The sequence below is a fragment of the Piliocolobus tephrosceles genome, chromosome 1, assembly GCF_002776525.5.
Source record: "Piliocolobus tephrosceles isolate RC106 chromosome 1, ASM277652v3, whole genome shotgun sequence".
Classification (NCBI taxonomy): domain Eukaryota; kingdom Metazoa; phylum Chordata; class Mammalia; order Primates; family Cercopithecidae; genus Piliocolobus; species Piliocolobus tephrosceles.
In genome coordinates, this window is record NC_045434.1 from 93,613,646 (window position 1) to 93,638,688 (window position 25,043).

Consider the following 25,043-nt stretch of genomic DNA (forward strand, 5'->3'; position numbering starts at 1 on the left):
AGCAGCCTTGAGTTAAATACAAAACTGAAGCCACTATAACCATATTCCCCTCTAGGTAGCACAGGTGCTAGAAAAAACTGACACTGGAAAATTGTTCTGATGCAGCTCTGCCCACCACTGTTCATTTTAAATGTCTTTCTGGGCCAGGCGCGGTGGCTCACGCCTGTAATCCCAGCACTTTGGGAGGCCGAAGCGGGCAAGTCATGAGGTCAAGAAATCGAGACAATCCTGGCCAACATGTAAAACCGTCTCTACTAAAAATTCAAAAGAATTAGCTGGGTTTGGTGGCTGTGCCTGTTAAGTCCCAGCTACTCGGGAGGCTAAGGCAGAACAATCACTTGAATCCCGGAGGTGGAGGTTGCAGAGCTGCCTGAGAGGGTACCACTGCACTCCAGCCTGGCAACAATGTAAAACTCCGTCTCAAAAAAAAGAAGTCTTTCTGGCCAGGCATGGTGGCTCACGCCTGTAATCCCAGCACTTTGGGAGGCTGAAGTGGGCAGATCACTTGAGTATCAGGAGTTCAAGACCAGCCTGGCCAAAATGGTGAAACCCTGTCTCTACTAAAAATACAAAAATTAGTTGAGCATGGTGGTAGGTGCCTGTAATCATCCCAGTTACTCAGGAGGCTGAGGCTGGAGAATCACTTAAACCCAGGACCCAGGAGCTGGAGGATGCACTGAGCCAAGATTGCACCATTGCACGTCAGCCTGGGCGACAGAGCGAGACTCCATCTCAAAAAAAATAAAATAAAATGTCTTTCCAAGAATAACATATTTCCTCCTTTAAAATCTGCTTCAGTCATGAAGTCCTTTTAATACCCTGTTAAATAAAGGAGGGCTAAAATATGAAAATGGAAAATATCCAGCATAATAATCCTTAACATTTTCATTTGAACTTTAAGGGTACATTTTGCAGTTACACAACTCTTGGAACTATATGCAAACCTTGGGGTCTGTATATGTATTTTTCTGGTAATGTTATAGTTGCATTATGCTATGAGTAAAAAAGTTTATGAATTTTAGTGTATGGATGGGTTGTGGAAGAAAACAGAGAAACCAAAAGCAGAATATTTATACATTTATTTATAATGAAATTATGGTCTACATATTTACAACATATAGGAAACCGGAGGATAAGTTTATACAAAGCCAGCCTGCAAAGTATTCAAATGTGCAAAAATGACAGTTCAATATCTCAAACTATTCCTGGTTCAGCAGACTAGCTCCTTCACTTTCACACATCAATATCTGATACAAAAAAAGTTCTTTTGGCAAAACCTGTAATGCCAAGAAAAAGGACAAGTTGCAATTTCAGTCATTAAGTCCAAAATCCTATAGCCAGCAGTCAGATCTCTCTATTTTAGCTGCAACCAGTTCTGAGAGAGACAGACCACTGTGTTTCATTTCTGTGATGAGTTCTGACCAGTTTTAGTCAGGAAGTTTTCTCTGACCCAGCTGAAGACAGGATCTTAGAAGGGCAATAAAAACAGTAATGGCTATGAGACCAATGTGCCTGAAGGTGCCAGCTCTGGATCACCCCAATTAAAAAACACAATGAAAAAATAACTTCATTTTCCTATCCAGGATCCAGCTATATCCAACAGTTTTAAATGAGACAGCATTTTCCAAAACAGAAAGAATCCAAAATGAAACAGCGATGCAGATCTGTCAGAATTAAATATTGAAAAGGACGGTCTTAAAATAATTTCCCCACTAATAAATAGTAAGGCTCTGTTTGTAACCAGTTATGTATCAAAACTGACCAAACAGTAGTAAAATACAAATAAAACTTTCTTTATGTCAGAATTGGGTCTATTCATTTGGAAAAGGCTGGACCAGGTCAAATGTGTATGGGAACGACCCTGTTAGGATGCTTTGTTGGACAAGCACATTTCACGAACTGTTAAAAAGCTTCTGAGATAAGTTTGTGATTCTAAATAAATTTTAACAGATTCTATGCCACTGCAGAAATAAGGATTTTTGTTGTTGTTGTTGTTGTTAAGGAACCCCTTTAAGAAAGGGCGGCACTGAATCTCAAACTTCTGCAAAGTGCAAGTTGGTTCCCAGCACAGGCCCCAGAGTCTTGTTAAATCAAATGCATGCATTATTGCTAAGAAGAGTCACTGAGGGTCAAAACTCTGTTCCACTGTTTCCTAGGGAGCCATCCAGAATGGCATCTGTTGTTTAGCTCGTGGTTGTGATGAAGGATATTGGTATCCCAAACTCCAGCCCTGTGGAAAATTACTTGCATTTTTATGACCTCCATGTTCCTCCTCTTCGTCAGATGAATCTGCGGCATAAGCCACCAAGCCAAATCCCTTCTCTGTAGTTTTCATCTTCTTGGCTGGATAATCTAGAATAGAGAAAACAACCCCAACCCCATCCCCACCAAGGGAAAAAAAAAAAATACCATAAATTCGTTAATTAAAAAAAAAGATGTTAATTTTAAGTGGTTAGTTGGACACCATTTTGAGGTCACAGGGTCAATGGTCACCCAAAAACGTTGAAGATCACACGAAAAACAGCACCAGCATCAGCAAATGTGAATCCACCAGAACCATGTAAGAAAACAGAGAAAGAAAAAAGAAACACAAAAAAAAGAAAAAAAAAGAAAAAAAGGAAAGTTAGCAAGTGAGTCTCTTGAGGGATGATATTTCACCTTTTAAAGAGTTAAAAGAAAAGAAGTTAAGAAAAGAAAAAAACGTCTTTTCTTCTGTTCATTTTTATGAGTACAAGCAAAGAACAAAATATCCCATGTACCTCTACAGGATTTACAGTTCTGGGATGCTAAAAAGGAACATTTTCCTAACAGCCACAAACTGACCATTACTGACCAACAGAGCTATAAGGGGAGGTGTGTGGCTCAGCTCCCAATACAAAGCAAAATCAACCTTTATTAAGTCCGTATCAGATGACCTCCTGGTATTCACACAATATAGGTAACAGGATTTTTTTTTTTTTTTTTTTTTCTGAGACGGAGTCTCGCTCTGTCGCCCAGGCTGGAGTGCAGTGGCCAAATCTCAGCTCACTGCAAGCTCCGCCTCCCGGGTTCACGCCATTCTCCAAGCAACAGGATTTTTAAATGACCTACTACTCATTAATATTCACTGATGCTATGTACAAAATAAGTTGACTCTTTTTTTTTTTTTGAGACGGAGTCTTGCTCTGTCGCCCAGGCTGGAGTGCAGTGGCCAGATCTCAGCTCACTGCAAGCTCTGCCTCCCGGGTCCACGCCATTCTCCTGCCTCAGCCTCCCGAGTAGCTGGGACTACAGGCACCCGCCACCTCGCCCGGCTAGTTTTTTGTATTTTTAGTAGAGACGGGGTTTCACCGTGTTAGCCAGGATGGTCTCGATCTCCTGACCTCGTGATCCGCCCGTCTCGGCCTCCCAAAGTGCTGGGATTACAGGCTTGAGCCACCGCGCCCGGCCGACTAACTCTTTTCTAGATACACATTGGTTGGAAATAAAAGGTTGTCTGTATATAATTTTTTCAAACTATTTTTTCTCTGTCTCAAAACAATACGTTGGTTGGAAATCAAAGGTTATTTGTACACAATTTTTTAAAAACTATTTTCTCTTTCTCTTTCTTTTTTTTTTTGAGACAGAGTCTCACTCTATTGCCCAGGCTGGAATGCAGTGGTGTGATCTCGGCTCACTGCAACCTCCACCTCTCAAGTTCAAGCGATTCTCCTGCCTCAGCCTTCCAAGTCGCTGGGATTACAGGCACGCACTACCATGTCCAGCTTAATTTTTCTATTTTTAGTAGAGATGGGGTTTCACCGTGTTAGCCACGCTGGTCTCAAACTCCTGACCTCAGGTGATCCGCCCACCTTGGCCTCCCAAAAGTGCTGGGATTACAGGCGTGAGCCACCGTGCCCGGCCCAAAAGTATTTTCACCAGCTAATAGATTACAGAGGTTGGATTCAACACCTGAATGAACATCAGGTTAGAAAACTAATAGCTTTATTTATGTATTTATTTATTTATGAGATGGAGTCTTGCTCTATTGCCCAGGCTGGAGGGCAGTGGTCTGATCTTGGCTCACTGCAACCTCCACCTCCCAGGCTGAAGCAATTCTCCTGCCTCAACCCCCTGAGTAGCTGGGATTATAGGTGCCCACCACCATGCCCACTAGTTTTTGTATTTTTAGTAGAGATGGGGTTTCACTATATTGGCCAAGCTGGTCTTGAACTCCTGACCTTAGGTGATCCACCCATCTTGGCCTCCCAAAGTGCTGGGAGTGAGCCACTGCGCCTGGCTGAGAAAACTAATAGCTCTAGACCAGTCTTAGTCACTCCCCTGTTCCCCCAGCTATACCACACTCACCATGGCTCCCTGTTAAGGTCCCAGACCCATTCCTTTCATCGGACTCTGTTTTTATTCCAGTCACTGGAAAGGCTGGTGGAGGCATCAACTGCCTATTGAAAGACAAAATGAAACTTTCTTTCAGACAATTTAACTTTTCTTAACTTATCCAGTGGATTAGAAGTGCAATTAAGTCTGCAGACAATCCTTCAAATTCATTTTAACTATTAATTTCAACTGCTTCCACCTTCCCCCAGCCCCTTTATAAAAGTATAAGGCCCATCTACACAGCAATTGCCATGACGAAAATCGAATGAACTGTTATGGAACGATATCAGCTCCTTTTTCTTATGAAGGTTAATATACTAATGTAAGAAAGGTAAATTCAAGCACTGTGTGGCAGGCTGAACTCCCACATTCTTGTACTTCCATCCATGATATTCTAATAATTCTAAAGTAGCAAAAATAGCTGAATTATATAACATTTCTGTGACTGTCTATCCTTAGGAAAATGGCCAAGATGCGGACAATGGAAGTCAAGAAAGATGTCTGAACAAGTAATAAATTATTCAAAGTCGAGTATAACTGCTTCTAAGTCTGTAAAAGGCCTATCATTATCTTTTCCTTCACTGCATCAATTACAACAAACAGATGCATATTTGATTCAAAGATTTCATTTCAGTTTCAGAATACTTAAGCTCATAGCAATGATCACTACTCTGACTAATGGTGCAAACAAATAACATCTGAATATATTTGCATAATTATTCCAACTTACCTGTCCCTCTCTCTCTCTTTGCCTGAGGAACTTGCTGGCTTCGATCCTGCACCTTCAATCTCATTCTGACTGGAGAAGCCTGTACCTAAATTAGTCATATGAATGGGTCCATGCTATGAGCAGAAAAATACAGTGGCATTAGCAAATCTACAACTGCTGTATTGACTTTAGCTCCTTAATGTAACTGTCAAGTGCCTCATCTTTCTGATAAGTTGTAGTAAGTTAAACTACTACAAAGCTCTTTGGGATTTGCTGTGTAACTGTAGTCAAAAGTAGGGATTTTTTTTCTCTGTAGGACTTGGACAGGGGTGTTATAATTCATTATGCTATCTATAGCCTGTTTTTAACTGACTGCCCATAGCTCAACTAGTCTCTATAAACCTAGCTAGAAACCATAAAAAAATTTTTGGTTTAAAGAACGATTCAAGGATTCTGACAAAATGGAAAGGTACTTCTGATAAAACTGCACCAAAACTACAAATTAAGAATCTTTTTAACTTTAGTGGCTAACTTTACAATTACATGTACAGAAGCAGTCTTGCGGGGTGGGGAGACTGGAGGGAGATATCACTCTCTTTTTTAGGTGGAGGGTAAAAGAGCACCATTGAAAGCCAAGATTTTAAATACAAGCCACATATTGGTAGAGCAATAGCTTTGAGTGAGATGTATAAGAAAGTAAGAACTCTCAGAGGCTTTCAAGAGTCTGTTGAATAGGATAAAAAACCTAACCAAAATAAATTCCAGAAAGCAGAAATCCTAGTGCTGGGAGAATGACGTGAATTTATCTTTTTTAAAGGGAGAATATAGTAGGAGAATAAGATGAAGATAGGAAAACAGGGTATTTTATTTAACCTGGTATCCAAGCAGTCCAGATTCCCGTTCATCTGGCAGCTCCTCTGTGAATCGTCTCTTCTGTGCCTGGGGCTGACTTGGGAGTGGGGGCTGGGGCTGGGGCTGGGGCTGGGGGCCAGCAGGCAAGGCAGTTTTGACAGGAGCAGCAGGAATAAAAGGACCACCCATCGGACTCTGGGACCAAAACAAACCAAGGAAGAAAAAAAGTGTGAGAATGCCCAAGGAATAAGTAAACAATGATTACAATATACTTTAAGGATCAATAAGTATCATATGAATTTTGCATCTTCAGGTCCTTAGTTTCCTTCATGTATAATTTGGTAACAGTATCACCTAGTCTTCTCACCTTCATCCTAGGGAAACATGAAATTGACAACCTATATACAGTGCTTTTTTTTTTTTTTTTTTGACAGAGTCTGGCTCTGTCGCCCCCGTTGGAGTGCAGTGGCGCAATCTCGGCTCACTGCAACCTCGCCTCCCGGGTTCACGCCATTCTCCTGCCTCAGCCACCCGAGCAGCTGGGACTACAGGCGCCCGCCACCATGCCTGGCTAGTTTTTGCATTTTTAGTACAGACAGGGTTTCACCGTGTTTGCCAGGATGGTCTCGATCTCCTGACCTTGTGATCAGCCCGCCTCAGCCTCCCCACGTGCTGGGATTACAGGCTTGAGCCACCGTGCCCGGCCCAGTGCTTTGGACTTTTAAGAAAACTCTGTTGTGCATTTGGGCTACTAGGAGCAAACATGACCATTAACAAACAGAACTCCAACCACTGACAGTCAATGTGATTAGCTTTCTGTAATAAGCTTTCTGTAATTTATAAATGCTGCTAATGCTTGTGGAAGAAGCAAGTTCATCTTCCACTCCCTTAGTTATTAGTAAGTTACTATGTCAAGATTAAGTCTAATGTTTGAAGATGTTGTTCCAAAAAGGAATAAGGGATATCAAAAGACGATATATATTACAGAAGAATAGGCAGGTCTGAAGAGAAAACTCTATACAGCCATGCGTTGCTTAGCAATGGTAATACGTGTTTTGTTTTGTTTTGTTTTGAGACAGGGTCTCAGTCTTGCTCTGTCTCCCAGGCTGGCGTGCAATGGTGCGATCTCGGCTCACTACAACCTCTGCCTACTACGTTCAAGCGCTTCTCTTGCCTCAGCCTGCCGAGGGACTACACGCACGTGCCACCATGCACAACTGATTTTTTTTTGTACTTGTGATCCACCTGTCTCAGCTTCCCAAAGTACTGGGATTACAGGTGTGAGCCACTACGCTGAGTGTGAGCCACTACGCCAGTGGGAATGTTTTGATAAATGCACTGCAAAGCGATTTTGTCATTGAACAAATGTGTACTTATACAAACTTAAGATGAAAATAGCCTACTACACACATAGGCTATATATGGCCTACTGTTTCTAGGCTACAATCCTGTATAGCATGTTACTGTACTGAATGCTGCAACACAATGGTAAGTATTTGTGTATGTAAATGTGGAAAAGGTACAGTAAAAATATGCTACAATTTTACAGAACAAGCATCATATATGCAGTCTATCACTGACTAAAACGTTGTAAGGTGGCTGACTGTATTAATAACACAGCTAACATTTATTGACAGATTGGATCATCTTACTTAATCCTCGCAAACCTCTTAGATTTTTATCACTGTGCCCATTTTACATCTAAGGAAAACCAAACCCTAGACAGGTCAAGTTACATCCCATAATCACACAGCTCAAAAATGGGAAAGCATGATGAACCCTGTCAATCTACTTCTAACTCACAGCTTTTTTTTTTGAGTTTTGCTTGTCACCCAGGCTGCAGTGCAGTGATCCGATCTCGGCTCACTGCAACCTCTGCCTCCTGGGTTTAAGCAATTCTCCTGCCTCTGCCTCCCAAGTAGCTAGGATTATAGGTGCCCACCACCACACCCAACTAATTTTTATATTTTTAGTAGAGACAGGGTTTCACCATGTTGACCAGGCTGGTCTTGAACTCCTGACCTCAAGTGATCCACCTGCCTCGACCTCCCAAAGTGCTGGGATTACAGGTACATGAGCCAACACAGCTACCTTAACTCCCTGCTTTTAACCACTCTGCTGTATTGCTTCCCAATTACAAAGGACTGACACTCAAAAGTGGGGACCTACAGAGCTGTCTAAATATAAAAATTAAAATAATTTTGGCCGGGCACGGTGGCTCATGCCTGTAATACTAGCACCGTAATCCTAGCATTTTGGAAGGCCGAGGCCATGGATCACCTGAGGTCAGGAGTTCATTACCAGCCTAGCCAAAATGGCAAAACCCCATCTCTACTAAAAATACAAAAATTAGCTGGGCGTGGTGGCATGTACCTGTAATCCTAGCTACTCGGGAGGCTGAGGCAGGATAATCACTTGAACCCAGGAGGCGGAGGTTGCAGTGAGCCAAGATCACACCACTGTACTCCAGCCTTAGCGTCAGAGTGAGATTCTTCTCAAAATAAAGTAAGTAAGGCCAGGCACGGTGGCTCACGCCTGTAATCCCAGCACTTTGGGAGTCCAAGGTGGGCGGATCACGAGGTCAGGAGATCGAGACCATCCTGGCTAACAAGGGGAAACCCTGTCTCCACTAAAAATACAAAACAATCAGCCAGGCGTGGTGGAGGGCGCTTGTAGTCCCGGTTACTTGGGAGGTTGAGGCAGGAAAATGGCATGAACCTGGGAGGCGGAGCTTGCAGTGAGCCGAGATGGTACCACTGCACTCCAGCCTGGGTGACAGAGCGAGACTCCGTCTCAAAAAACAGTAATAATAAAAATAAATAAAAATAAAATAAATAAATTTTACCAGGGACCACAAATAAAATTTAGTTCATAGTTTTTCTGTTATACACTGTGCAACCCCCTTCAGTGCTCACAGCCCACAGGTAAGGGGGCTGGGCAATGGTTTGAGGCTGCCATTTAACTCTGGCATGGGTACACTATGAGAGGCCCACAGCGAAGGACCCACCATAAATCCATTACCATGCTCTCATGAAGTCTCTCCCCTGCCTCTAAGACTAGTATATAAACCATCCAGATTATCATCCAGACATCTACTCTTTTCCTACAATTCTACTTTCACGATTTAAGAAATTGCGGTCAGGTGCGGTGGCTCACATCCGTAATTCCAGGACTTGGGGAGGCCAAGGCAGTCGGATAATGAGGTCAGGAGATCGAAACCATCCTGGCTAACACAGTGAAACCCCATCTCTACTAAAAATACAAAAAAATTAGCCAGGTGTGGTGGTGGGCGCCTACAGTCCCAGCTACTGGGGAGGCTGACGCAGGAGAATGGCGTGAACCTGGGAGGCAGAGCTTGCAGTGAGCCGAGAGGTGCCACTGCACTCCAGCCTGGGTGACAGAGCGACACTCCATCTCAAAAAAAAAAAAAAAAGAAAAAAGTATACATTTCTTAAGTTATAAAAGAAACATACCAGCATTTACAATCCTTACATTTGAAAAGTTTATATATCTCTTACATAATGTTTTTTTTTTTGAGACACGGTGTCTCACTCTGTCACTGAGGCTGGAGTGCACTGGCACCATCTTGGTTCACTGCATCCGTGACCACCTAGGCTCAAGGGACCCTCCCACCTCAGCCTCTTAAGTAGCTGAAATACAGGTGTGTGCCACCATGTCCAGTTAATTTTTTTGTAGAGATAGGGTCTCACTATGTTGCCTAGGCTGGTCTCAAACTCCTGAGCTAAAGCAGTCCTCCTGCCTTTGCCTCCCCAAATGCTGAGATTATGTTTCCTAAGATGTGAAATTGTAACTCAGTTCCAATCACTGAGAGGTGTGGTGAAGGTAGCCCCATTCTCCTTGAAGACTTTGTTAACACTGCAAAGGCAAGGTTAGGCAAACAATGGCCAAGGGTATGGCAAACTATGATTGTGGCCTGTCACCTGTTTTGTAAATAAAGTTCTACTGGAGTACAGCTATGCTTATTCATTGAGGTATTATCCACGGGCTGCTTCTGCACTACAACTACCAAGCGTGATAGTTGTGACAGAGAATGTTTGGCCCTTAAAGCCTAAAATATTTGCTACCTGACCCTTTATAGCAAGTGTGCCCACCAGCCTCACTTTAAACAGTTATTTGGTGTACAAGACTGTGAATTTATAAACTTTAGGATGACATACACATATACACGCTAATCCAAAACACTCAGGTAGGTTGGTGGTAGGAACACAGAAGACAGGAAAAAAACATTCCACATTACATGATTTATTTCTGGAATACCACTACTTCCCCTCTTTCCCCAGTTTTTCCTAAATTCAGTAGTATCTTGTTGCATATCCTGACATCCTACCTGTCCAGTGCTAGCTGGAGGCTGCACTTGTGTTATCGGGTATTGTGTTGGCACAGGTGGAACTCCAGTAGGTAATGCCGGCAAGACTCCAGGTGCTAATGAAACAGCTGGTGGCACTATGCTTGGTACTCCGTAGGGAGGTTGAACTGGCTGCTGAGGAGGGGGAACAACAGGGTAACCAGACTGATAGCCATTGGATGGATAATATGGTGGTTGAGGAGGGACACTACTTATAGCAGAGGGTTGTGTATAGCCTGAGGGGGAAGAAAAAAAGTGTTTAATCAGCTGCAGCAGAATGAGACAATTTAGCTGAATATTAAACTTAATATCTAGGGAAGAAAAATACTGAGGCATGAATGGCTTTCCAAATTACCCTAAATTAAAGGGAACATTAATAGTGCCCTGGCACAGTCTAGCCTCCAGTATCATAGTTACACATAACTATCACTAGCAAAATATTTTTTAAACACTTCAAGATGTACACACCTGGTAAAGGTACAGCAGTATTAATCTGATTCACAAATCTAGAATATTCAGCATGAACCTGAAAGAGAGGGGGAAACAAATTAACATGGGACAGCCCAAGCTGTGTATTTACAAGGGTCTGATTATATAATTCTAGGACCAAAGCCATTAGCAATTAAAATATATCTACCGATGTTCCAATCAAATTTAAACTGGTTTAACCTACTTTTTTTTTTTTTTTTTTTTTTTGAGATATAGTCTCACTCTGTCATTCAGGCTGGAGAGCAGTGGTGCGATCTCGTATCACTGCAACCTTTTTTTTTTGAGACCGTCTCAATCTGTCACCCAGGCTACAATGTAATGGCATGGTCTCAGCTCACTGCAACCTCCACCTCCAAGGTTTAAGCGATTCTCCTGCCTCAGCCTCCCAAGTAGCTGGGACTACAGGTGCGTGCCACCACACCCAGCTAGTTTTTGTATATTTAGTAGACATGGGGGGGGTTTCACTATGTTGGCCAGGCTGGTCTCGAACTCCTGACCTCATTATCCACCCGCCTTGGCCTCCCAAAGTGCTGGGTTTACAGGCATGAGCCACCACGTCCAGCCCACCTCAACATTTTAATAAGGCAGATCTATAAATTAGTAAGCCAATTTTGGGCATTAGGAGCATGAATAATCCTGAATCCCCTAAAGTATACTCAATTCTGGGGTACAAAATCATTTAGAAAGCCACAGAAATTAAGTAACTAGGAAACTTCCAAGTTGTTAGTATAACTGATGAGACCTCATTCATTCACATTTACTGGGTAACTTTTCCTCAAGGTTTACTCATGGTTTACTAAGGGTTTAGTATTTTCCTCATACTTCCTTCCTATATATTATTAAGTCCATTACTTCAAGTACCAACAAAAAAATGGGAAATGGTCAAGAAAATTATCTGGTACAAGGGTTGGTAAATCAGGTGATATGTCAAAAAACAAAGGAAGTAAAAAAAAAAACAAAGCAAAAAAACAAACAAACAAGGCCAGGCACAGTGGCTCATGCCTGTAATCCCAGCACTGTGGGAGGCCGAGGCGGGCAGATCACGAGGTCAGGAGATCGAGACCATCCTGGCTAACAGAATGAAACCCCGTCTCTCCTAAAAATACAAAAAACTTAGCCAAGCATGGTGATGGGCATCTCTAGTCCCAGCTACTCAGGAGGCTGAGGCAGGAGAATGACGTGAACCTGGGAGATGGAGGTTGCAGTGAGCTGAGATTGTGCCACGGCACTTCAGCCTGGGCGACAGAGACTGTCTCAAAAAAAAAAAAAAAAAAAAACACCATAAGCTACCCAATAAGGTACCAGAGAACACAAGGTTGAACATATTCAGTCCAAAACCTGATTTCCTTTAAGTGCTATAAAGACAGTCCTAAGGTTTAACTTTTGGTTGTTTACAGAAAAAGAGAATGCATAATCAAATGAGCAATCATCCCCCAAACATGTCTAACTGGTTTTAAATTATTATAGCTCTACTCTTACTTCAGACTGGAGCTATGCTAATATAAGCCAAAACCAACACAATGGGCCGGGCACGGTGGTTCATGCCTGTAATCCCAGCACTTTGGGAGGCCGAGATGGGCGGATCACAAGGTCAGGAGATCGAGACCATCCTGGCTAACATGGTGAAACTCCTTCTCTACTAAAAATACAAAAAATTAGCCGGCTGTGGTGGCGGGGGCTGTGGTCCCAGCTACTGGGGAGGCTGAGGCAGGAGAATGGCGTGAACCTGGGAGGCGGAGCTTGCAGTGAGCCGAGATGGCGCCATTGCACTCCAGCCTGGGTGACAGAGCGAGAGTCCGTCTCAAAAAAAAAACAAAAACAAAAACAAAAAAAACACACAAAAAAATAGCAAACCAACACAATGACCAGGTGCTAGGAGAGAGGAGAGGCATGGGATGATTTCTCTCTCAGACTCCAGAAGGAACCAATTCTGCCAGCACGTTGATTTCAGACTGCTTCCTGAACTGTGATAGAATAAATTGGTGTTATTTTAAGCCACCCAACTGCAGTAACTTGTTATAGCAGTACTAGGAAACTAAACAGGTGAAAGAAACAGTTAAGACATACTCCAAAATGGCAACTGCTTTTCTGAATGAGTATCAGACAAATACAACTCACTGTTTGCAAAAGATTCTCACAAAGCTTCTTGGCAGCAGCCAGGCCTTCTGGTTTGGGGTGACTGCAAAGAAATAACCAGGAATTCAAAGGAGAGAAAAATAAATAAAAGATGCAGAATTCTGCTTTCATTTTTTCATGCTATTTTACAAATCTACATTAATACATTTACTGTAGCTCAAAATCTAGGCCTCTGAAAATCACAAAACAGAAACACAAAATAACGTAAGTCTTTTAAGATATAACTATTATCATTACCACAAATATTTTATTAGTCTTTCTCTGAGTAATGGTACTTCTTGATATAAAAATATTTTAAAGTTCATAAAATTACTATACAATATATCAATATTGATACAGGTTTAAATGAAAATTATTTCAGGCTTATCACAGCTCACTTTAAGATTCACTTTTTTTGGCCAGGTGTGGTGGCTCATGCCTGTAATCCCAATACTTTGGGAGGCCGAGACGGGCAGATCACAAGGTCAGGAGATCAAGACCACCCTAACTAACACGGTGAAACCCCGTCTCTACCAAAAATACAAAAAATTAGCCGGGCATGTTGGGAGGCACCTGTAGTCCCAGCTACTCTTAGAGGGAGTCTCGCTCTGTCGCCCAGGCTGGAGTGCAGTGGCGCCATCTTGGTTCGCTGCAAGCTCTGCCTCCCGGGTTCACGTCATTCTCCTGCCTCTCAGCCTCCTGAGTTGCTGGCACTACAGGTGCCCACCACCATGCCTGGCTAATTATTTTTGTTCTATTTTTAGTAGAGACAGGATTTCACCGTGTTAACCAGGATGGTCTCGATCTCCTGACCTTGTGATCTGCCTGCCTAGGCCTCTGAAAGTGCTGGGATTACAGGCCAAGATTCACTTTTGTACAGACTTGTAAAAAACCAAAAGACTTGAATATAGGCCAGGCGCGGTGGCTCAAGCCTGTAATCCCAGCACTTTGGGAGGCCGAGACGGGTGGATCACAAGGTCAGGAGATCGAGACCATCCTGGCTAACACAGTGAAACCCCGTCTCTACTAAAAAATACAAAAAACTAGCCGGGCGAGGTGGCGGGCGCCTGTAGTCCCAGCTACTCGGGAGGCTGAGGCAGGAGAATGGCGTGAACCCGGGAGGCGGAGCTTGCAGTGAGCTGAGATCTGGCCACGGCACTCCAGCCTGGGCGACAGAGCGAGACTCCGTCTCAAAAAAAAAAAAGACTTGAATACTAAAGAAACAATTCCGTCTCCTAATTCAGTAATTTATCTCTCTTTTTTTTTTTTTGCGATGGAGTCTTGCTCTGTCGCCCAGGTTGGAGTGCAATGGCGCAGTCTCAGCTCGCTGCAACCTCCACCTCTGAGGTTCAAGCAATTCTCCTACCTCAGTCTCCTGAGTTGCTGGGATTACAGGTGCCTGCCACCACACCTGGCTAATTTTTGTACTTTTAGTAGAGACAGGGTTTCACCGTGTTGGCCAGGGTGGTCTCGAACTCCTAACCCCAAGTGATCCACCTGCCTTGGTCTCCCAAAGTGCTGGGATTACAGGTGTGAGCCACTGCACCTGGTTTAAGACAGGGTCTCAGTCAGTCACCCAATCTGGAGTGCAGTGGTGCAAACACAGCTACCTGCAGCCTTAACCTCCTGGGCTCAAGCCATCCTCCTGCCTCAGCCTCCTGAGCAGCTGGGATTATAGGTGTGCACAACCACATCTGACTTTTTTTTTTTTTTTTTGAGATGGAGTCTCGCTCTGTTGCCCAGGCTTGAGTGCAGTGGCACCATCTCGGCTCACTGCAAGCTCCATCTCCCGGGTTCACGCCATTCTCCTGCCTCAGTCTCCTGAGTAGCTGGGACTACAGGCGCCCACCACTACGCCCGGCTAATTTTTTGTATTTTTAGTAGAGACAGGGTTTCACCTTGTTAGCCAGTATGGTTTCGATCTCCTGATCTCGTGATCTGCCCACCTCAGCCTCCCAAAGTGCTGGGATTACAGGTGTGAGCCACCGCGCCCAGCCTAATTTCTTTAATTTTTTTGTAGAGATGGGGTTTCGCTATGTTGCCCAGGCTGGCCTCAAACTCCTGGGCTAAAGTGGTCCTACGCCTTGGCCTCCAGAAGTGTTGGGATTATAGGCATGAGCCACCATGCCCCAATTCTACAATTTATTTAACTAATTATAATTACTCCTAGCATTTACCTAAATCCCTCATGTTACTATTAATTACACCCGGTGTTCTCTTGCTCCTTCTGAATCACCCCTGACTGTACCAACAAGCTGATAAGAATTCACGTCCCCTGCCCTATGCATCCATACCTGATGTAAATATACATAGGCTCAAAAGCTTCTCGGCCAGATGCTGGCTCAATGCAGCCTGAACCTTTGCCCCGCAGGAAGACTTTGGCACCTGTTTCAATCTGAATGTGCTGCAAATAGGAGCAGCCTGGACCTTCCACCTTCTCCTTGACATTAAAAGTGGGCACAGCATGTTCTAGACCCACAAATAATTTATCTTGAACATAATGCATCTGTAGGAAGAAAAGAATACTTCATATTAAACAGAGAATATATAATTAAATCCTCAATCTTTGAAATAAGTCAATAAGAAATTATAGCAAAGACAGTCTCCTGTAAAACTGGGATAGAGTGTTGGGTAGTACAGTCAGCCCTGTGATACTCTTCAGTGAAGGCTGCTCTCTCCAACCCTTTTTTCTAGGAGGAACGTATCAGCAAAGTCTTGCTTCATCAGACTCAGCCTTCTTAGTCCTCCAGTTATCATCAAGTTTACAAATACAAACTAAAACCACTAACTTCAAAATGTACAATACCTTCTGCTCTATCAATCTCCTTTCTAGAACATATCAATATGAAGAGATAATGTGCTCAGGTGTTCATTATATTGTGGAGAGCTGGATAACACACTAACAGAATACCTATGGCAGGTAACTTTCGGGATTGGAATTTGACAATTTTTTTTTCTTCTTTATATGTATTACTTGGCACATCTTTTTTTTTTTTTTTTTTTGAGATGGAGTCTTGCTCTGTGGCCCAGGCTGGAGTGCAGTGGCATGGTCTCAGCTCACTGCAACCTCCACCTCCCAGGTTCAAGCAATTCTCCTGCCTGAGCCTCCCGAGTAGCTGGGGTTACAGGCGCCTGCCACCATGTCCAGGTAAGGTTTGTATTTTTAGTAGAGATGGGGTTTCACCATGTTGGTCAGGCTGGTCTCGAATTCCTGATCTCAAATGATCCACCCACCTCGGCCTCCCAAAGTGCTGGGATTACAGGAATGAGCCACTGCACCTGGATGGCACGTATCATTTTTATAGAAATGATAAAGTGATTAATGATCCCTCCCCAAAACATACCCCTGACTGGAAGGGAGGCTTCTGGCTAACAGCTGGAGACAACTGAGCGATGGGTGCTGGCTGGTGATAGACAGTTACTGTTGCACCATTAAAAGTTGGACTTGTTCCTGTGGCAGCTTTTACCACTCCATGGGTGATAATTTCTTTGATCCGGTTTACAGCTCCTTGGAAAAACACAAACAGTAAAACTGAATGGAATGAACTGACTAGTGCCCAGGCAGGCCAGTGTTCAATCACTCACACGTAAATCCGCTTTATACATTACCCAAGTATGCGGCTGTCAACCCCTCTAAACTCCCAAATTCGTGTACAGTTCATGAACAAGGGCTAGAACAGCCATCAGGGACAGTTTGCCAACTTGCTATACAGACCCCTGTACTTTGTTCTTCACAAAAAGTGCTATGCGAGCCAAAAACATTACTTACTGTCCACTAATTCCCGTGTCTGGCCCTGAACATGAAGATATAATGGACGATCCCTATAAAGAGAAACAAAAAAGGATGATCTCAATGTGGTGAAAACCAAAAAAGGAGTCAAATGGGTCACCAGATCTAATTTGTACTGTTTCAAGTTTCCAAATAACCAAAAGGGACTATATATATTAGAAGGGTTTTTGCTAGCTAATGTCTGAGAACATGCCTTAACAGCTGGGGAACAAATAAACTTCTTGATCTTTTTTTTTTTTTTGAGACGGAGTCTCGCTCTGTCGCCCAGGTTGGAGCGCAGTGACCGGATCTCAGCTCACTGCAAGCTCCGCCTCCCAGGTTCATGCCATTCTCCTGCCTCAGCCTCCCGAGTAGCTGGGACTACAGGCGCCCGCCATCTCGCCCAGCTAGTTTTTTTTTTTGTATTTTTTAGTAGAGATGGGGTTACACCGTGTTAGCCAGGATGGTCTCGATCTCCTGACCTCGTGATCCACCTGTCTCGGCCTCCCAAAGTGCGGGCATTACAGGCTTGAGCCACTGTGCCCGGCTATAAACTTCTTGATCTTAAAAGTCAACTGGCCAATAGATTTCAGATCAAATCTGTTCTTATGGATTCACTACCATGATTTTCCAGTCTATGGAGATAACCCAATATTTAAGAACAGAATTCCTTTTTGCTGGCTGTCTAATAGGTTATAAACAAATGTGGTCTTGTCTATCCAAATCAATGGGGGCAAACCGGGTGCTGTGGCTCATGCCTGTAATCCCAGCACTTTGGGAGGCTGAGGTGGGCAGATCACATGAGGCCAAGAGTTTGAGACCAGCCTGGCCAACAAAGCAAAATCCCATCTCTACTGAAATAACAAAAATTAGCCGGGCATGGTGGCATGCCTGTAGTCAAGCTACTGAGGAGGCTGAGGCACAAGAATCGCTTGAACCCAGGAGATGGAGGTTGCAGTGACCCAAGATCATGCCACTGCACTCCCGCCTGGGCAACAGAGCCAGACTCTGTCTCAAAAAAAACACACACACACACACACACAAAATTAATGGGGAAAGATTGATCATGCATATAGAGAAACCTCTTAAGGCCCACATCAACTGATAATTTAGATTCTAAATGTTAAGATGACTTAAATTATAATAAAGTGATCAATAACCATATACAGTTAATAAAAAGTGGCAGATAAAAATAACTTTTTAAAGACAAAGTTCAAAACAGCAAACAACACATATAGAAAGTTTAAATATATTCTTGGGGCCAGGTGCAGTGGCTCACACCTGTAATCCCAGCACTTTGGGAGGCCGAGGCAGGGGGACCACCCAAGGTCAGGAGTCAAGACAATATTGCCAATATTGTGAAACCCCATCTCTACTAAAAATACAAAATGTAGCTGGGTGTGGTGGCGCACGCTTGTAATCCCAGTTATGTGGGAGGCTGAGGCCAGAGAATTGCTTGAACCCAGGAGAAAGAGGTTGCAGTGGGCCGAGATGGCGCCACTGCACTCCAGCCCGGGTGACAAGAGCAAACACTCCATCTCTAAATAAATAAATAAATTCTTGGCTTGGGGCAGGAAGTAAATTTTGTTACTTATTTTGTGTAGTTTAAGCAAATGTTAAAAATGTTGCATTTCCTAAGTACCTATCAACCGAGAGTGAAGAGAAACTCAAACACTGAATGATGGAAGGAATGAAATGAAACAGATTAAGTCTTTACCTGAATAATCACAACGTATAACCATCATAAAGACAAAAAATATATATATGAGCCCATTTGTGAGGGTAACTATTTCCACAGAAAAAAAGTTAAGAAGCATATACATGGCCGCACACGGTGGCTCACGCCTCTAATCCCAGCACTTTGGGAGGCCGAGGTGGGCGGATCACAAGGTCAGGAGATTGAGAACGTCCTGGTTAACATGGTGAAGCACCATCTCTACTAAAAATAACAAAAAATGAGCCGGGCGTGGTGGCAGGTGCCTGTAGTCCCACCTACTCGGGAGACTGAGGCAGGAGAATGTCGTGAATTTGGAAGGCGGAGCTTGAAGTGAGCCAAGATCGTGCCACTGCAATCCAGCCTGGGTAACAGAGCAAGACTCCATTTCAAATTGAAAAAAAAAAAAAGGAAGTATATACATTATTTCTGCAGATCATATGGGACAGAAAAAAGAAAAAAAGTATATACATTAAATGTTAGCGGTTAGTATCTTCTTTTACACTTTGCCAAAATTTGTTCCCTCCAATAAAAACATTAAATGTGAAATAAAAGTCCAAAAGCAGCTCCCAACATCTTGTATCTGTTTGATATCCAGAATTCTGCTATACAGTGTGCACACACATACCCCTCAAACCTCGAATCAAATATCGTGTACACTTATTATCTACGGATGAAAAACATGAGACTAATGTGAGTCATACACCCAACCCTTCCATAAACAAGAGAATACGTACCCTGGTCCCGCTTTGGCTTTTTCCTCAGTTGTCATGAACCTCCCTCGAGTTGATACTGCAGCCCCACTAAGGCGGCTGATCTAAAAAAGGAAATGTTCAATGAAGATGTGGCAATTGGTTGATTTCAATGGCAGACAGATTTTCTTCCCATTCATTCATTCGACCAAGTAAGAAGGAATGAATTCTCTCCTATATCTGAAATTTTTATTCCATGGTTTCTTACTCAAATCAACGCAGAAAGTTCATTTATATCCATTTCATTATCCTCCTCTGAAGTTAAATTAAACCCAGTTCTGACTTCAGAGACTATGACCCAAACTCACTAATAAATATCTAACACCTGTCTATTTAGAGGTCTTCTTTATCTGAATCCACTCACCACCTTCCCCAAAGAGTCCCAATGCCTCCTCACCTCATCTTGAGTCTGTCCTCGAGTCAGCAAGTTCCTATATGTGAGAGGCACATCATTAATTTCTACTTCAGCTACCACCAGGTCATCCTTGCTTTTATTGCTAGTTAGGCCTTTGCCAGGAGCCTGAAGCTAGAAAAAAGAGAAATTAGATTAAAAAGTTTTTATGGTGAGATAAAGTCTTCTTTTTTTTATTTTATTTATTTATTTACTTGAGACGGAGTCTCTTTCTGTCGCCCAGGATGGAGTACAGTGGTGTGATCTCAGCTCACTGCAACCTCCGCCTCCCAGGTTCAAGCGATTCTCCTGCCTCAGCCTCCTGAGTAGCTGGGATTACAGGTGGGCCCCACCATGCCTGGCTAATTTTTCTACTTATAGTAGAGATGGGGTTTTGCCATATTGGTCAGGCTGGTCTCAAACTCCTGACCTCATGATCCACCCGCCTTAGCCTGCCAAACTGCTGGGATTACAGGCATGAGCCACCACGCCTGGCCTATTTTTTTATTTTTATTTTTTCTTGAGATGAAGTCTCACTCTATCACCCAGGCTGGAATGCAGTGGCACAATCCCAGCTGACTGCAATCTCCGCCTCCCAAGTTCAAATGATTCTCCTGCCTCAGCCTCCTGAGTAGCTGAGATTACAGGTATGAGCCAACAAACCCAGTTCATTTTCGTATTTTCAGTAGAGATGGGGTTTCACCATGTTTGCCAGGCTGGTCTCGAGCTCCTGACCTCAGGTGATCCGCCCACCTTGGCCTCCCAAAGTGCTGGGATTACAGGCATGAGCACTGTGCCCAGCCTAGATAAAGCCTTTTAGTCATCCAAAATACAACTATCCTTTCCCAAATCCCGCACCTCCCTACCCTTCCCTTCATCTGCCTATAAACACAGTTGGTCATTCTTCATAAACGAATTAACAAGCAAACAAAAACCTCACTAAATAAAGTCAATCTGCTTGAAGGCCACAATCAAGATTTCTCTGTGACCTTATTAGCCCTATGTGCATTTTTATGACCACCTAATTATAGAAGCCCTAGGGACTAGAAGCTACAACCTTCATAAAGAAAATTAAAGAGCAAAGTTATGATACTCTATAGCTCAGTTAATTGGCTGTACGTGGAGGAAAACATAATAGAAGGTAGAGAAGCAACGCACACAACACATATACCTCAAGCGTATAATAGGAAGTTGTTTTTGTGCCACTCCCACAATCATAACATAAAATCCAACTAATTCCATCCTTGTAAAGTTCTCAAAAGCCCTTCAATTGTATCTAACTAATCATTCCTCACTCTATTACGGAAGAACAAAGAAAAATGAAAAGCCATTAAGATGGTAAAACCTGATCTAGTTTCTTTCAATTTAAACTACAAGGAGTTCGTGACCAACCTGGTCAACATGGTGAAACCCTGACTCTAGTAAAAATACAAAATTAGCCAGGTGTGGTGGTTTGTGCCTGTAATCCCGGCTACTCTGGAGGCTGAGGCAGGAGAATCGCTTGAAGCCGGGAGGCACAGGTTGCAATGAGCCGAGATCACGCCATTGCACTCCAGCCTGGGCAACGAGAGTGAAACTCCGTCTCAAAAATAAATAAATAAATTACAAAAAAAAGAGGCTGGGCCGGGTGGCTCACTTGAGCCCATGAGTTTCAGACCAGCCTGGGCAACATGGCAAAACCACATCTCTACAAAAAATACAAAACATTAGCTGGACATGGTGGCATGAGACTGTAGTCCCAGCTACTCAAGAGGCTGAGGCAGCAGTAAGCAGTGACTGCACCACTGAACTCCAGCCTGGGCAACAGAGCAAGACTCTATCACACGAAAAACCAGAAAGACAGAAAGACAGACAGAAAGACAAAAAGAAAGAACGAATGAACGAACCAACCAAACAGGCTCATGCCTGTAATGCCAGCACTTTGGGAGGTTGAAGCAGTCTGGGCAACATGGCAAACCCATCTCTTCCAAAAATAAAAAAAAAATTAGCCGGGCACGGTGGCATGCGACTGTAGTCCTACTACCTGGGAGTACCTACTACTTAACTGTGCCACTGCACAATCACTGCCTGGGCAATCAAGCCAGACCCTGGGACCACAGGCATGCATCACACCTAGCTAATTGTTTTTGTCTTTTCTGTAGAGACAGGGTTTCAACATGTTGCCCAGGTTGGTCTTGAACTTCTGGCCTCAAGTGAACCACCCACTGCCTTAACCTCCTGAGTAGCTGGGACTACAGGGGCCTATCTCCCCAACCTATGTCTAGAAGGTAAGATATTGTATACTTTGTGCATTAAATACATTTTTTAAATGTGGAGGCAAAACTAAATACAAACTCAACAATATCACGTTACCTTTATTTAACCCCCTATAGTATTCATTTACATTATCATCTCAATGAATCCTTATGACCGCCTTTAATAGTACTTATCAATGTTGTCTAAGAGAACTTTTGGTGACAGGTGTTCTAGTCTATCACTCCAATATGGTAACCATTTAGCCACGTGTCTGTTGAGCACCTGACATGTGGCTAATGTGACTAAAGGTCTAAATTTTAAATTGTATTTTGTTTGGTTTTGCCTTGCTTTTTGCCTTAACAACAGGAATTTATTTCTCACAGTTATGGAGGCTGATAATGTATTTAATTATTTTTATTATTTAGACAAGGTCTCACTCTGATGCTCAGGCTGGAGTGCAATGGCAAAATGACAGCTCAATGCAGCCTCAAGCTCCTAGGCTCAGGTGATCTTTCCACCTCAGCCTTCCAAGAATCCAAGAAGAATTACAGAGGAGCTGGGACTACAGGTGTGAGCCACCACACTCAGCCCCTTAATTTTAATTTAAATTGCCACATGAGGCTAGTGACTACTGCACTACACAATGCAGGTACATATTACCAACGAGAAAGCTGAGTTTCGTTATGCCAAAGCCATGTAACCAGTAACTGTGGATTCTGGGTTTTTAGGTTTTATGATTCTAAATTCAGTGTTTATGTATCCTGCTGAGGTCAACTACCTAAAGATTATTATTTTAAGGGAAAAAAAGAGCTTAAACGATTAACATCAGTATTAAGAATCTTAATATACAAGGAGCATTACATCTTTGTCAAGATGCTTTTAATTTTTCCTCATAAAACAATCTTTGCAAACAACAGGCTGCACATGGTGGCTCATACATGTAATCCCAGCACTTTGGGAGGCCGAGATGAGCCTGATTAACATAGTGAAACCCTACTAAAAATACAAAAAAAAATTAGCCGGGCATGGTGGCATGCACCTGTAATCCCAGCTACTTGGGAGGCTAAGGCAGCAGAATCACTTGAACCCAGGAGACAGAGGTTGTAGTGAGCCGAGATCACCCCACTACTGCACTTCAGGCTGGGAGACAGAGTGAGACTCTGTCAATAAATAAATAAATAAAACCCTACAGGTTCTAATTAGAGATGACACTATGGGGCTCACTTGATTTACCTGAACTTCTCCTTTGAGTTCAGGGAAAAAGCACATATATTAAAAACATGCTATGTTGCTTTAAATGACTATGGAAATAGAACTTAAGTTGAACTAAGTGGACAAGGACAAGGTATTTCGTCCATAAATGTAATCAGCCCAATCAAAAATGCCTCGTATGTATTTGTAACAAAATGTCTTCTGGAACATTCCAAAACTGAATGATCTCTCAACTACTATATCCATTTTATCCTTTACTAACACAAATTATTATGTGATTACAGAATTACAAACTTTTTTTTTTTTTAAAGACGGAGTCTCATTGGGTCACCCAGGCTGGAGTGCAGTGGCATAATCTCAGCTCACTGCAACCTCCGCCTGCTGGGTTCAAGCAGTTCTCCTGCCTCAGCCTCCTAAGTAGCTGATTACAGGCGCGCGCCACCATACCCGACTAATTTATGTACATTTAGTAGAGACGGGGTTTCAACATGTTGGTCAGGCTGGTCTCGAACTCCTGACCTCGTGATCCACCCGCCTCAGCCTCCCAAAGTGCTGGATTATAGGCGTGAGACACCGCACCTGGCAAAACAACTATTAAATTCGCGGCCGGGCGCGGTGGCTCAAGCCTGTAATCCCAGCACTTTGGGAGGCGGAGACGGGTGGATCACGAGGTCAGGAGATCAGACCATCCTGGCTAACACGGTGAAACCCCGTCTCTACTAAAAATACAAAAAAAACTAGCTGGGCGAGGTGACGGGCGCCTGTAGTCCCAGCTACTCGGGAGGCTGAGGCAGGAGAATGGCGTGAACCCGGGAGGCAGAGCTTGCAGTGAGCTGAGATCCGGCCACTGCACTCCAGTCCGGGCGACAGAGCAAGACTCCGCCTCAAAAAAAAAAAAAAAATTCGCAATTAGTGGAGACCCTTCGACTTCAAATACCTTCTCAGAAGCATTCTGTGTTGGTTTCAGCTTCCCTTTTGCCATGAGCATGGCATTGATCTTGGCAGCCACAGCGGCAGCAGCATCCAAGGCACCTGAAGGAGCAGCTGTGGTGCCCCCAGGACTTCCCCCACTGCTGGTGACCTCCCCACCTGGGGCCGCTGGCGGGAGGAAGAGAAGTGGGGCTGGAGCTGGTTGGTCCCATTTGCTGCGTCGCCTACATGTAGAAAAAGGAAAACATTAGGCCTCAAAGCTTTCATGTATGTTATTCTTTCTTTACTACGCCTTAGTACCCCATTTTCCCTCTATTATATTCCACTTACACTTCCGAATCACCTTCTAAATCTAAAACTCCCCTCTCCTTAAACAATTATTGCTATATTTAACAAACCCCCACTTTCCACCCTTCCCCAAAATCTTTCGTTTCTACTGTCACCTGTATCAAAAGACTCCACTCTATCCTGCACGCTCTCGTTTACGCCTTCCCCTTGGCTCGCCCTTCCAAAAGTCCCCGTTTTCCTCCTCCCTCGGATCCCAGCCGGCCCTTTAAGGGCCCCAGGCCTGCTCAAGATCCTTCTCCCCAGACGTCCAGCCCTTTACTTCCTACTTAAGGGACCCTCCACCCTAAACGCAGCTTCTCAGGGTCCCTCCGCCTCTCCCGCGCTCCAGTGCTCGCTCCGATGCCCTCGCCCCTGAAGCCGTACCCGCCAGCTCCAGGATGTGTCGCGCTCCCCGCGGACATGGCGACCGGTTCTACTCAACCACCCGCCAACTACCCGACTACCACCTTCTCGTCACTTCCGCCCCCAACGCTCTTACGCACAGCCTTTTCCGGTCGTGAGGCCGAGCGGTTCCGGTGAAAATGTCGATTCCGATTGGACTCTTGATGATTTAAAGGTGTCTGGCGTTTCTGAAACAGGTAGGGTGTGATCTTCCGGGTTGTGCCTTACCCTTAAGAAAGATGGCTGCTATGCCTACTATAGATGGGGAATCGGGCCTAGCTGAATCCATCTTTATCGTGGGCATGTTGTGAGACCAGAAGACAATACGCATGAGTCAGATTAAACAGGTTTCTCCTCAAATTCCGCTAGGTTTGTGTTGAGTCGTAGTTTCTGCCTGGGCAGACAGCCTTCCCGCGGCTTTTGCCCG

At 43.8% G+C, this 25,043-nt stretch overlaps 1 protein-coding gene and 2 non-coding genes across 4 annotated transcripts; all 3 read right to left on the reverse strand.

The window, feature by feature from the left end:
* Positions 1–1,062: 1,062 nt before the first annotated feature.
* KHDC4 (KH domain containing 4, pre-mRNA splicing factor) lies at positions 1,063–24,715 on the reverse strand. Of its 2 annotated transcripts, none has more exons than XR_002731947.1 (14): positions 24,599–24,715; positions 23,895–24,111; positions 19,517–19,645; positions 19,105–19,184; positions 16,654–16,706; positions 16,229–16,392; positions 15,179–15,390; positions 12,888–12,948; positions 10,749–10,806; positions 10,263–10,516; positions 5,936–6,109; positions 5,084–5,168; positions 4,327–4,418; positions 1,063–2,352 (listed from the first exon to the last, which is right to left on the reverse strand). XR_002731947.1 is itself a non-coding variant. In XM_023213998.1 (14 exons), exons 1-14 carry the CDS (start codon positions 24,634–24,636, stop codon positions 2,153–2,155), a joined length of 1,845 nt encoding a protein of 614 aa, XP_023069766.1. In that variant the 5' UTR covers positions 24,637–24,715; the 3' UTR covers positions 1,063–2,152. The 2 variants fall into 2 exon arrangements, 1 of the variants encoding a protein (XP_023069766.1); XM_023213998.1 differs by having other exon boundaries at positions 5,084–5,196.
* On the reverse strand, positions 8,803–8,940 carry LOC111544041. The gene has a single exon (XR_002732022.1). It is a non-coding gene; the product is annotated as a small nucleolar RNA SNORA42/SNORA80 family (small nucleolar RNA).
* Positions 15,507–15,635, reverse strand: LOC111544043. Its single transcript, XR_002732024.1, has one exon.
* Positions 24,716–25,043: the final 328 nt, after the last annotated feature.